Below are 14466 nucleotides of genomic sequence, written 5' to 3' on the forward strand. Positions count from 1 at the left end.
GACGCGCAGAGGCGAAAGCTTGTGGGCGGGGCCAAACTCTCCTGAATGCAGAATTCCCCTAGCAGGCTTGCGAGCTGTCATGTTTACTACAGAACTACTGGATCGCGAATGACCAGTCGAGTCGCTCCCTCCCGCACGACCCCTCCCCTCCGCGCGTTCATTCGACGAGGCACACGCAACGTGCGCGCAGGACGCGTTCGCGTTCTCTTACTCCAGACATTCCGGAAAAGGTGTATAGTGTGCTTTCATACATTGTGTTTTTAGGGTTCGTAGCGTCGTAGCAAAGCGTTATCAGATAATAAGACCCCTTTACGCTGTAAACTTTGTGCAGCGAGATGCTATATGTATTTCGACGCGAGATGGAGACTTACCCTTCGAGGTTGAAAGGCTACTTTGTTTAAAAACTCGTGACGAGAGAGAGTCATGAGCTTTTGCACCAACATTGCACAAACTCGCGAGTTTGAAAATCAACGGGTCGGTGTCCAGGGTAACTGGTAGCATTAGAGTTAGGATCAATTTTCATTGCCAATCTGAAAGGTATTCCAGCCCGTGCGAGTAGTGAAACCCCGGCTTTACTCTAGGATAGCAGCTAGCCCTAAATCAAGTTCCAAAACGCCATACAGATGGAAGCATGTGATTGGTCACCTGTTTCGAGAAGGCGTGGTTCCACTCGTGGTGTGGCTGTATGACAGAAAAAAAGAGAAAGGACGAAGGTAACGGGACTTTAATATCTCCGTAAACAGTGACAAGGGACTGCCACAAGAGAAATTCAAGCACATGATAAGAAGGGGAAAAATATTTACGTAAATAAATGTTGATATTTTATTGCAGCTTGCGATCATAGTAAGTAGTTTATAGTGATGTTTGCAGTAGATTTCGATGTATACATGTACTTTCACGTAGTGGCTAGAACTATTCCACTTTCCTCTGCTACTGGGTGTACGTTTATGTTTATATTGTACGTTCAATTTTACAAACCCAGTACTGCAGAATGTGCACAGTAAACATCTGCCAAAGTATATATTTAATAACATACTACACGTTTCTCGCTTTTTATATACGCAGTTTTGAGTCTCTTACTTCCCATTTTACATTTATTTAGTTTTGAAATTCTGAAGTGATACATTCAGTGGCGACTCATGCCTTTTTCAGAGTGTAGGAAGAAGTTATGGTAAACCGAGGAAGGTTTAAAAAATGCGTTCAATTACATTCACACGTATTGCTTGTACTATCCATTGCATTTAGAATGTTATCTGCAGACCCATGCTGAAGGTATGGCAAGGGGACCTTGCTCCTCACTTTGAACTATGAATTTTTTAAATGTGAGTCTATAAAAACCGACGGAAATAACATTGACAGTATTTCACATTTTGCAAGAATTTTGATTTTTTCCCCTTCCCTGTTATCGTGTGGATTGACGATAATAAAAAGTACTGCTTAATCTTCAAAATTATGCTAAATGCTTCTAAATTGTGCTAGGATTTATTATTAATTATTTATTTTCTTCGGATAATTGAATTCTGCATCTACTTTTCTAGAGTATTGAACTTGCGTTATTTATTTTTAACAGTAATGCAATAGTGTAAATTTCCCTCCAAAATTGTTTAAACTGGTGCAACAAACGACATGGGTTCAACATAGAACTTTAAAATGTTTGGGAAAATTGTTTACCTCCAACTTTCTACCGATTTCCTACCATAATATCTCCTGACGAAACTAAATCGGATAGGATGAAGAAAAGATAGAGGATGGATCGTAGCATGGTCGTAAAAAAGCTTGCCGCTGCGTCCGCATAGTCCCTTTCGTTTGAAATATGTCCGCTGGTGAAGTAGAAATAAGATTTGGACATACTTTTATTTTTATTTCCTGAAAACATATTCCTTTGAATTCGATTTCCCTCTCCCAGCGACTGCGTTTGTACATTATGCTAGATTTGACCGTTATACCAAAAGCAGGGTGCTAAGTGCGAACAAAGATCAAACTGTGCTTGGTTCAGTACCAGCGGCGTATACTCTGGGTCACCTAGGTAATCGGAGATGACCCGACTATAATTTTTAAAAAAAGTTGTTTTTTATTTCTTCGCAATATTCTTCCGAACCAATCTTTGATTCGCATATTTCTTTACTTCCAGCGCGCGAATGTTTTTCAAACGTTTGCCGCTGAATGTCCGAGAGGCTTTCAGCCACTTTCTCCTGCTGGTGGAATCTGGTGACGTCAGGGTGAGATTCCGCCGGCTCCCATTAAATCCCTTGACGGGAGGGGAAGGAAACACTGCTTCTCAGGCGCGGTTATTCCCTGGCAAGGGTAAGCTCCTTCTGGAGAGAGTCCATCGGTTGCACTCTCCACCCCAGAGCCTTTGCCGTTCCCTCGCCTGGCACCCTCTTCTGCCATTCTTCCCCGGTGGCCTTTGTATCGTAGGAGCTGTGTTGTTTACGACAGGGAAATTTCTCAGGAAACAGAATTCTGGGTTCGCAAATTACGTACTGAAAAGGAAAGTAGAGAAAATACATCTGAAAGTGCGCGAGAAACAGGGAAATGTGAACAACATTTGCGAACCAATTCTATGTTAATTCTCATTTTACATTTGCTTCTGTCTTCCTGATATCTGCTATTTCAACAGATATTGTCATAGGAAAAAAAAAGCTTTAATATTGAAGATGACGGTAATTAAATAAATTAAAATTTTAACTAGAAATTCAAGAAATTACACCGACCTCTGTGGCGGAGTGGTTGCCACAGCTCCCTACGACGTCAGAGCTCCAGGGTTCGAATACCGGCCCGGGCATGGGCGTTCTTTGTAAATGTCCCTTCATCAATTTCATATCATCACTCGTAGTGATTAGCCAAAAGTGGCAGAAAAGCGACGTCAAATAACAATTTAATAAATCGATTAATGAAGTAATTAAACTATTTATATGCTTACTTTTATTCATTTTTGTATTTTAAAATGCGTGATTACTTTCTTTGTAGCCTTCAAAACCAGTGAGAGTATTTCTTTCACAGAAATGAATAATTTTTAAAAGGGAAAGCTATCAGAAATAAATTATATATATACGTACACTTATATTAGGTAATTTAAGTTGCTTCTCCCCCTCTCTAGATTAATAATGATCATAATGATAAAAGATGTTTGAATGTAAAATATATAAGCAAAAAACGCAATGATTCCAACTTATAGAACCTCGCGCATCGCAGGGAATATGGAGTCTGTGTCAAGCAGTAAGGAACCACAATAGAAGATTGGCGCAGGGAATTGAATGCGTGTTGTAGCGATTCGAGAATTTAATATTTGTTTAGCTGTTAGTGGTTTAGTATTCGTGCTAGTGCTGTGTTTAAAGTTAAAGGCAATGGATATAATATAATATTTTCGTGTGAAAATATTTGGAACGGGATCTTTTCCGGAGAAATTGCAAATAGTTAATGTAGGTAGGCCAGTAGAATCTCTTGTACCACAGGTCTTGAACTCAAACTTCCGTGTATAAAAACAAAAATCAGGAATGCACGAGTAACTGGGTACTGGGGTAACTTGAATTTTACACTTCAATTAATATTAAGGGTTTTTATTTCACTACCGAATTCCTTTCATATTCTTTGTTACAGGTTTTTTCTTATAGATTTATTATATTATCTTGTTTTATTGTTTGAAATTCTAAACGTAGATTAACTTCAAGTGCAATCACAACAATTATTCGACAGTGGTCGCAACAATAAGGTAATATTTTTCACACATATATTCGTAAATCCTGTATGAATGTTGAGGTACATTTGCAGGGAGACTTCAGGAGTGGGTGGATGAATCAAGTGTCTGAGATTACCCACTAGTTAAAACCAGCATACGCCACTGTTCAGTACCATTTTGTTGTGGTTGGCATCGCTGATTGAGGAAACTCTTTTTGGTTCCTAACCCCTCGCCGATCTTCGCAACCTCCCCCCTTCCCTTCACTGCCCCTTTCACTCTATCTGTAGGATGACCGACGATGTTCTTCAGAGAGCGTCAATGTGTGACCATCGCAGGGACGTCGTTAGGGGGGGGCATGCGGGGGCACTGGCCCCGGCAAACGTCCACGTGGTCCCGGGAAACTATTCTGTATTTGCTGGAAATTTTACTTTGATGACAAATATTGCAAAATAATTCTTCAGTAAATTTTGCTTGCAGTTTGAAACACTTCTTCAATTTTCAGTAGCACGAACCCAAGCAAGGCATTTCTTTCCTATTTCCCTGTTTCTTGCTTGTTGAACACAAACAGATGTATTGGGAGGGAATGCAGTTAATGGTTTTGTGGTCCGCCCCGGTCAGGGAAGTCTGAGACCTATTGAAAATGCACTTTTCCTCCTTGCTGCACACCAGATCCAGGATCCCCCCAAAACCCGCACTTTCTCTTCACCTGGCCCTGCACTGGCACCATGGGCGCCGAAAAGACGACACAAACAGGAAGATTTAGCTACGGGTGGCTAGAACTTTCTGGGTTAATTATTTTATGGTTCAGAAAAGATATCCCCATCCGTTTCAAATTCCAAGAACAGAATTCTATTGCTTGTCCCTTTTTAGGCGCGGGAATGAATGACATAGCGGTTCTTCTCACATGCACCAACCCTCCTGCTAATGACCTGCCCTGCAAGGAGGGAAAGGCCACTTTCTGAAAATTCGGAGAATCGAAGCGGTCGGTTCATCTGTTGATTTGATGGACAGTTGGTATCTGTCAATTTGAAGTAGGATTTGTTGTCTGAGGCTGGTAAACTTCTGTAAACGCGAGAAGATAGCATCACGAAGTGTTTGTGATCTCGTTTTCCTACATCGCGAGTAAAATGTTGAATGAGAAGCTGCCAGATTGTCTTCCTCTGGAAACAATGGACAAGGATCGACTGATCGACCAAATATCCAACATATTGGCATTCTAAAAGAGAGTCTGACTACCACACAAGATCCTGGGTTCGACTCCCAGGGTGGTTGATCTCATGTATAATGAAGAATAAACCACGTTTCACTTAAGGAAGGAAACTAGGTATGTAGCAATTGTTTTAACAGCCGTCTGCATGCTCTATAAGTATTATGTTACAAAATTTGTATATATTTCTGACTTTCTGTGAATTTTCTTCATTTAGCCTCCACCTGCAAATGCGGAAGCTGCTGCTGCTTAATTGGGAAGGTTGGCTAGACATACAAATATAATTAATCCCTAGTCATGCACCGAATAATACTTATAATATAATAATGAGTTATGGAGAAGCAAATAACTTATCAAGCATTTTCTGTTTTTATTTGTTGTGCAGTGGTTAACAAGGTGCATTACGATGCCAGGTGTCCTGGTTCGAATCCCGGACTGGGCGTGTGTGTTCTTTATGATGGTCCTCTCATCAATTTCAATCACTCATTGTCATCTTCATCTTCATGATTAGCCAAAAAGTGTCAGAAAAGCAAAGTAAAATAAACCAAATCAATCATTTATATATTTCTATATTATGCCGCTTTTCTACCTCTTGGGTTAAATGCGACGATGAGGATGAATGATGAGCCGAAGGAATGGCGATGCGACAGACATGATACAACCATACCTGTCCAATGTCCGAACCTTGGACCTCTGGTTTCGTTGCGTGTTATACTCAGTGGAATTCTTAGGAAGAAAAACTGTAAAAGTAGGGTGAAAAGAAGCAAAGTTGTAGGATGCATAAAAAGCCATGTTTAGTTCTTCTAAAACCTTCCAATTATCGAGTTCGTGTTTTAAGTCCACTGTATGCACAGTGAGGCTAATCGGGGACCCGAACCACTATGTGCCTCCACCTGGTTTCGAACCCGGGACCCCTTGAATTACAAGGCGGCGACGCTACCACTGCGTCATCGAGGAGACCGAGAAAAACTTACAATTAGTCAGTAAAATTAATATCGAGGGACAAGGCCTGTGAAGAGTCCTTTCATTCGGTTGTGCGTGGTCATCACATCGAGTCTCATAGTTTCGAGAGCAGAATTTGCTTCCATATCGCTTTCAAGTACTTCCCAAATTGTCCTCACGATGTTGGAACAAAACAGAAATTTTGGAACTAATACCAGCAGGCACATACCCAGGGATGGGGTTCGGGGGCTGCAGCCCTTTCCCGAAATCCTACAAATATCTGATTTTAATAATGTCTAGTAGTAATTAAATTTACTTCATTAACAGGATTAAACATCTTGTATATGGTAAGTTGCAATATACCAAGAAATTCATCTTCAGCGCATTTACTCCTCTCCCCAACCTTTTCGTGTTTAGATGGCGGCTGCCGATAAGGGATAAGCCCCTTCCGAAATCAAATTCTGGCTACCGGCCTGACCACCAGCGATCGAACCTTGAACCTTTCGATTGATTGATTAATTGAACTGGTGTTTTAAGTCCACTTTATGCACAGTAAGGCTAATCGGGAGTGGACCTACAGTTTAAAGTGAGATCCGAACAACTATGTGCCTCCATCGGGAATCGAACCCGGGCAGGTTGTTGAACCTGCCGAACCAAAGACGAGAGCGTAATCATTTGAGCGTGTGGGAACTTTGTTTTATCCAGTGCCATCATATATTCAGTTTTCCACACACAAATAAGATTAATTTTAAGAAATTAGACGTGTGCATATAATTTCTTATCGTCATCATTTCCCAAGTGAACAATCAGATGCCATAGAAGACTTGGCCAGCCCTTTAGAATAGTGCTTAACGCGGTCGCCTTGAACTAAGAGATACCGGATTCGATTCCGGTATGAACTGTATACATGAGATGCCTAGCTTGAACTAATTACGCACACATTTCATATTTGCACTGTTGCCAATACTTGTAAACCTGGTTCCAGCACTTTATACCTAAAACCACGGTTTTATCTACTTCTCAATTTCCTTCCAGCAAATTTACAAATCTAAAGACTAATAACATTGTTCTTGGTGTATCAGCCATTAAGCTAATGAGTTCATTCTGCATTTAGTTTCTCGTATAATGGCTGTGTATTTCGCGAGAGTATATCCGTAGACTGTTGGGGGCTACAGAAGAAAATGATGTTCCTTTCCAATTTATTGATTGATTGAGTTGGTGTTTAAGTCCACTTTATACACAGTAAGGTTAATCGGGACTGGTTCTACAGTGTAAAGTGGGATCCGAACCACTATGAGCATCCACCGCTTATCGAACCCGAAACCCCTTGATTACAAGGCGACGATGCTACCATGCGCCACCGAGGAGGCCCTTGCTCCTTTTCTTTCCAAGACTATATATACACACACACATATATACACACGCATACATACATATATAATGTATGTATACAGTATAGGCCTATATGGTGTATAAATAGTTTGTTAATTTATAATAGTTTGATAGAAAAAATCTTACGTTTGGGCCCCCCCAAACTGATCAACCTAGCTACGTCCCTGGACCATCGTCTTTGGGCTATTGCTTGAGCGAGCAAGAGTAGTCAACTCTTGACAGTACATTGCGCTCATAATTTTATAAAACACATTAAACTCCTAAAAAGTAGAGAACTGGAAATAAGTACAAATGAACTGTAGAAAGTTTCTCACTTCCTACATGGAGGAATCGCTCCTGGATATTTTACCGATTGCGGATGGCAGCCATTACTCCGCTGCACGCGGGTTAACTTCGCTGTTACTCGCCGACTTCAGAGGATAAAGCTGACCCTCCCAGTTCACCCGGCGTTTCTGTTGGTGCAACAGATAACCTGCCGATTTGTCGGTTACTACTGTTCGCGAGTAAATCGACGTTGGTGCAAACGGAAATCAGTCCTCTTCACTCTGCCCCAGGAGTGTGGGGAACAACGTCGTGCATAACGTTAGAGAAAGGGAGAAAGCAAGTGGGCCGAGCAAAGCAGCGCGCAGCTGCTGTAAATGGCTGGTATCTGCAGTTGCGTTTTCCCTTCCATGCACTCACTCACCCTCTCTTGCGCCCATTGGTATAGCCCTCTCGAGTCACTACTTGCGCAGAAAACTTGCTTTCGTTGACTTGCTTCAGAAATTCCTTGTACAGAGTATAGGCGCCATGCCATGATTTGATTCGATTTAATTTTTATTATTTGGCGTCGCTTTTCTTCAACTTTCGGATAATTGTGACGACGAGGATGAGAAGAACACCCATGGCCAGACCGGGATTCGAACCCAGACCCCTGGCGATGAAGCGCGCTGTGTTAACCACGAAGGTCGGTGGCGAGGTTCTGCCAAGTATTATCTCGTCATCATCCCTAGAGTCGACGAGCTGTATCTTTGCGTACTTCACCTTCTCGACATTTAAGGATCGACGGGTCTTATAAAGCAATGCCCGAGTCGCTCGATGCTAGATACAGCTCGTCAACCCTAGTTCCATGTGTGTCACATCTACAACCTCCAGGGTCAAAAACGTTTGAGAGATAGCCTCAGATCGATTATCAAGAGTTAATGAATAAGTCAACGAAAGTAGAAAAATCAGAAATGGCCGGTAAAGGTGCCACTTGGGAACCATGCCTGTTACACACTCACCCACGGCGCACTGCAGTGGCACATCGTCTGCACTTTCTGCACAAGAAACGCCTTCGTCAGGAGTGTGTTCTTCGGGATGCTAAAATCACATTCGATCTGCAACGAAAAAGAAAAAAAGAGCAATTACTTTGTTTTCTTCTTCCAAACGCTGGAAACAGCAAAAAAGACAAATAACTGTTCTTCAACAAAGTGATAGATATTTATGGAAAGGAAGCAAAGCGAATCCAGTTCCTACATCTAAACCTAAATTGTTGGCTGGAGGCTGAACTTGTATACAACAGCAAAGTACACATGTGATAAGTATCGATCTGAAGGTAGGGAACACGAACAAACAAAACACATAATTACAGGGTGTGGATCTGTGCAACATGGTTGCATACATACAGGATAGATTATTTATTTATTTATATTTTGATATACCGTAGCTTCGAAACAAGGCTTTAACCTAGGCATCTTTAATAACCATCATTGTTTCCTGATAGTCTAGGACATTCTCAGAAAAGAAAAGGTTTTTCATTGATAAATTTTCTCTTGGTAGGTCAAAATATGTTAGTGTCCCCATTGGACGACTCTCCCCTATTTTGTTTACTTTGGTTTCATTCTTACAGCGAACAAAGAGTAGCCAGATTTCTCCAGCATTGTAGAAAATCTATAAAATAAGCGGTTAAAGTGATAATACTTACGAGATCGACCATACTGCAGGTCGACAGGGCGGCGGTAATGATTATGTACAACAACGTGCGACAGGTGAGGCTGCCAACTATGTACTGAGAGATGTTGTAGAAGAAGAGGACGGTGGTGTTCCGAGGCTCCGGAATGATCTCCTGCTCCTCGTGAGGGTCCCTCACCCTGTTCCAGACGTAGTTGGACCACGTGATCGGGATCAGGACCATCAGAAGGCACAAGGCGATGCCGAAAGAAATCCAGATCGGCCGGTGGGAGCTGTTGGCAAGAGGAACCAAGCGTTAGTCTGTGGTATTTCGAAGGGCGTGCCGGGAGGGGGTTGTGGGGGTTCAGCCCCCTCCAAAATACCTTGGGAATAATACGAAATTTATCTTGTCATAAATAATGTACAATACTAACTAACTCTTTATAGCATTCTTAAATTCGAAGATGTTGGCTGCATCAACACAATACTTCGATCTGTCCCTATTCTGGGCAAGAACAATCGAATCTATTACACCCCTATCGATTTCCTTTACATCCATCTGAACGTTATCCCTCCATCTTCGTATTGGCCTTCCTACAGGTCTCTTACTACCAGGTTTCCCAACAAGAACCTTATACTGTAAACTGTTATTTCCTCTCCCATTTGTGCCACATGGCCTGCCCATATAAGTCTTCTTGATTTAATTATTATAATAATATCTGGACAGGAATACAAATTATGCACTTCTAAGTTACGTAACCTTCTCCACTCACCTGTCTCCTCATCCCTTTTAGGTACAAAGGATTTTATTTTCAAATATTCTTAATTTATGTTCTTGTTTTAATGTAAGGGAAAATAATGTACAGTGTTTATAATCATATCCCTTGACCGTAATACATAGGAAAAGTGTCTGGTTGATTTGGACGCCAATAATTAATATAATTAGAATAAGTTTCTGATACACAACAATTAATATGCAAAAAGACATAAGTTATTAAGTGCATATCTGACTGCCATGCAGGAACCTTTACACTTACACAGTAATCTAATTTAAATTATTCAGCTTTTAAAAATATATTTATAGTACACGCAAGTGAAATTTACAATCATTATTTTTAAAATATTCAGAGTTAAATAAAATACGGTTGCGTTTTCGTAAATAACAGCCAAGTTGTTAAATTTTGACAAATTTAGAATATCGTAAAATTTACGGTAATTTCCAACACTACAATCTGAGTTCCGAAGTTGGAGTTCAAGTTTTGTGTTTCACGTAATCGTAATAGTGGTGGTAGATCAGCAACAACTGAACCTCGCCTAGCAATAAAGTCAATTCTATACAGTTCAATTTAGTGCAATATACTTACTTTTTTAAAAAAAAAATGAAGCAGAAAAGTGATTTGAAATATTCAAAAACACAGTTCAATTTTTATGATAATCTTGATTGTAAGGCTCTTACCTCGGAAGCACCAGGCACTGGATGAGCAGCATGCAGAGGAGGACGACCAGCGCTGTGGCCACGTAGAACTTGAAGAGCGGGTCCTTCTCCCGGAGGAAGGGGATTTCCCAGGACTTGTCCTTGAACGACAGGAACAGCGGGTTGATCTGCTCGGCCCGAAACCATTGGCTGAAATCGAGAAATGCATTTGTATAACAGAGAAGTGGCGGTTTAACGATTTTCTATCTTTAGGGGCGGATTAACTTATGATTAGAGACCGGATGTTTAGGCACTAAAAACATATAAAATAGGCAGGCAAATAAGCACTTATAATTTTCAAAATAGGCAGTAAAATAGGCATTAAAATACAAATAGGCAATAAAAAGGCAATGAAATTTAACTCAAAATAATGAAGATAGACATACAAAAAGAAATAGGTGTTTAAAAAATATAGAAACATACTTGTACATTCTTTAAAATTGCTTAAAATAAACCAGGAGCTCATCTTTAGAGACAGCAGTCCAATATTGTACTTAATAAATCACTGCAAACAGGAGTCACGTCAGCCCAAAATGTTCCGTTGTATAATGGCTACACACAATAGTCTGTCCAAAGAAATTGTTGGCTACTTCCAACCAGTACGCAAATTATTTAAATATACACTTCATCACTGCACACAGGTTTATTTCAGTTTAAAAATTTACAATATATATTCCACACAGCAGTTCGAATTAAGAAACTATTTAAATACATTTCAAGTTTGTACTGTACGGTTTGGCAGTCTCTGAATAAGAAGCACTAATTGTGGTTGCACATCACAACAAGGTATTTCTTCAGGTGATCAACTGACAAGTTATGTCTGCGATCGGACAACACATTTTTTTAGAATTGAAAAAGATCTTTCAACCTCCACAGATGTTACCGGAGCATACTTAAAGCACGCCAGAACATGTGGATCTAACTCAGTTCGTATATTTTCACCTTTCGGAACTTGTTGAATTGCCCTTAATTTGTCCAAGTCCTTATTAGCTGTAATAACACGCTTACTGTTATTTTCAAATTTCTTGGAAGCATCGGAAACTACTCTTGGGAACAGGAAATTGTATGCACAGAGTTCAGTCATGTCCCAATATTAAAGAAAATGCCTAAAATAGGCAATATCTGGCATTTATGAAATAATATAGGCAATATCGTATGAAATAGGCAAAATAGGCAAAATTAAATTGCCTTTAAACAAAGCTAATCCCTTCCCCCTGGCCTTCGCAACATTAGTTTTCATCATATCTCTAACAGGAAAGAATAGGCATTTTGCCTAACATCCGGTCTCTACTTACGATTGACGCCTTGGGCGTACAAGTTAAACGAGTTATGGCAATTGACCGTTCCTTAAGTCCTCTCGTGAAGCTTGTAAAGTTCGTTACGGCGTTCTTAAAAGTCGATTTTCGTGCGATGCGTGAAGTTCGTTCTCGCAAGGACCGAGAGGCTGGTTTGTTCCGTGAAAATCGTCTGCTACTTACAGACACTACTTCAGCAAATAGATTATGATTTGAGCACAGAGCAGTGTGAAGCAACATGCACAAGAGGGGTGTACCTTAACTATCCTTAAAAGGTAACTAAAATACCCTTACCCAGACATGGGATAAAGGGTATTTTTTTCTGTCTTGTGACAGAGAGATTGTGTACATGTGTACAATGCCAGGATTGATTTTCATATTTACATATGAATGTATATTTCTAAGCCATCCGAAAATTATAAATATTACATATTCTTTAATGAAATTGACTAATTATTAATATTTTTTTTTATTTCAAACCTCTCTTGCAGATGGTTGGTTGTTGCACCTAACCCCAAGGAACGTAAACAGGTTCCAATACTTGTTTTGCAACATTACCAATATCAGCTTTTAAGATTTCATTATTTGGAAGAGAAGTACTTGGGACAGTGTTTGAAGGGCTGTATGTACATTTTTATTTTTCTGCCTGTAATATAGATGATAGATGAGGTGATTGTTAACAAGAAAAACCTGAAATTTGAAAAAGAAACACTTGTAAGCAGAAATATTTTTTTTAAAATATAGTCTTCTTATTGATGAATACCAGGAGGTCTAAGAAGAATTTGAATCAAAGTGTATACTCCTCTTATATCTTTCCCTAATCCCTGTCAACGCGAACGACCCTTTCGAAGCGTAATGGTTACACGAAGCGTATCCCGGGGTGTTGTTCGAAAGTGCCCCAAGTCGGATGAAACGACTGCATATAATTTTCCATATGTCTTAAAAACGTCGCTCGAATCGCTAATTTCTGATCACTTCACCGGTTTAAACCAATATTTACATGTATTTTCGTCATTATATCTTTCATCCAGGACAACGGGCGTGCAGAGTGGACACTTCAATGAACACACTAAGTTTCCCATCTATAAGGGATGGCGCCACAAGCAAAAATTATCCCTACAGGGTACCACAAAAGTTGTGTGACATTTTGAGTTACACCTCAACTTGGAAATTTTCATTCAAATTAGGACCATTTAGGACATCCGATTGCAAGCTACACAGCATGAAACACACTTAGACGCCTTACTCGTATTTTCCCAAGGGCATCTTGTCGATGGCCTTCCCCATCTCTATGTCAGCCATATTCAGCATCTTCCTGTACGTCGTGAGGCTGTCATCCATAGGCACCGTGCGTCGTCGGGTTGTACCGTTCTCGCCAACGGTGATGGTGGGCCTTCTGCTCTGGAAAGGGAATGTCAAAACAGTTACTTCCGAATTCTCAATGGCTGTGCACATATTTTTTTACGGCTACTTCATAATCAAATAATTGTGATCAAAGAAAAGTTCAAAATATTTTTTTTTGCCATCTCCCTGCTTGTGGGCTAAAACAGTAAATATGTGAGTTCCAAATTCTGCAATCATTTATGCATGCACCAAAATATGATGGTTCGAGGTCTCATGAACCCGTTACCCATGTCATAGGCCAGTAAAATATATTAAAAAAGATTGAGATAAAATTAAATTAACACTTTAGATCCAGAAGATAAGTTACGTAAAAATCCAAAAATACGAATTGTGTTTCCACACATCCACCACACACAAACAATCTCCTAATATAAAATAATGGATGTATGTGTGTGTGTGTGTGTGTGTTTGTCCCGGCATAACTCTCGAACGCCTGGAGCGATTTCAACCAAAGTTGGTACGCGTATCACTTGCAACCTGGAAATAAATACTGTGAGGGTAAGACACCCCTGGCACCCCTAGGGGTGGGTGGGAGGGGTGACATGTAAAAATAATCGAAAAAGACCGATGTTAGTGTTCTATCCATAGTTTTCGGGGTCGCTAAGATCAATAATGACACTCCCATTGCCGCTCAACTCCTAGTTCATCACTTGTCGGGTTGGGCACTGAGAGGGGGTGAAAATTAAAATGTCAAAAATGACCAAGATTAGTGTCGAATCCATAGTTTTCGCAGTTGCTAAGCTAATTGGTGACATTCACGATGACCAAACTTGGTACACATATGACGTACAATATGGAAAGAAATATTGTGGGGGTAAGACACCCGTGGCACCCCTAGGGGTGGGGGTGGAAAGGGGTGACATGTAAAAATAATCGAAATCGACCGATATTAGTGTGGAATTCATAGTTTTCGGGGTTGCTAAGATGAATAGTGACACTCATAATGCCGCTCAACTCCAAGTTCATCGCCTATCGGGATGGTGGGTGAGAGGGGTTGAAAAAAAATAATTAGATTAGTGTGAATCCATAGTTTTCGGAGTCGCTAAGCTAATTGGTGACATTCACGATGACCAAACTTGGTACACATTTGACTTACATTTTGAAAAGAAATACCGTGGGGGGTAAGACAGCCCTGGCACCCTTAGCGGTGGGGTGGGAAGGG

At 40.4% G+C, this 14466-nt stretch overlaps 1 protein-coding gene across 2 annotated transcripts in view; it reads right to left on the reverse strand.

The window, feature by feature from the left end:
* ACXD (Adenylyl cyclase X D) overlaps positions 1 to 14466 on the reverse strand; it is a 152409-nt gene that overhangs the window by 60531 nt on the left and 77412 nt on the right. For both annotated transcript variants that reach the window (XM_083122383.1, XM_083122382.1), the window contains 4 exons: positions 13147 to 13301; positions 10588 to 10755; positions 9166 to 9424; positions 8483 to 8578 (listed from right to left, as the gene is read on the reverse strand). In XM_083122383.1, coding sequence (XP_082978509.1) covers positions 8483 to 8578; positions 9166 to 9424; positions 10588 to 10755; positions 13147 to 13301 — 678 coding nt within the window. The remainder of the gene's footprint in view (positions 1 to 8482; positions 8579 to 9165; positions 9425 to 10587; positions 10756 to 13146; positions 13302 to 14466) is intronic.

Source organism: Lepisma saccharinum, chromosome 5, assembly GCF_977018435.1.
Source record: "Lepisma saccharinum chromosome 5, izLepSacc3.1, whole genome shotgun sequence".
Classification (NCBI taxonomy): domain Eukaryota; kingdom Metazoa; phylum Arthropoda; class Insecta; order Zygentoma; family Lepismatidae; genus Lepisma; species Lepisma saccharinum.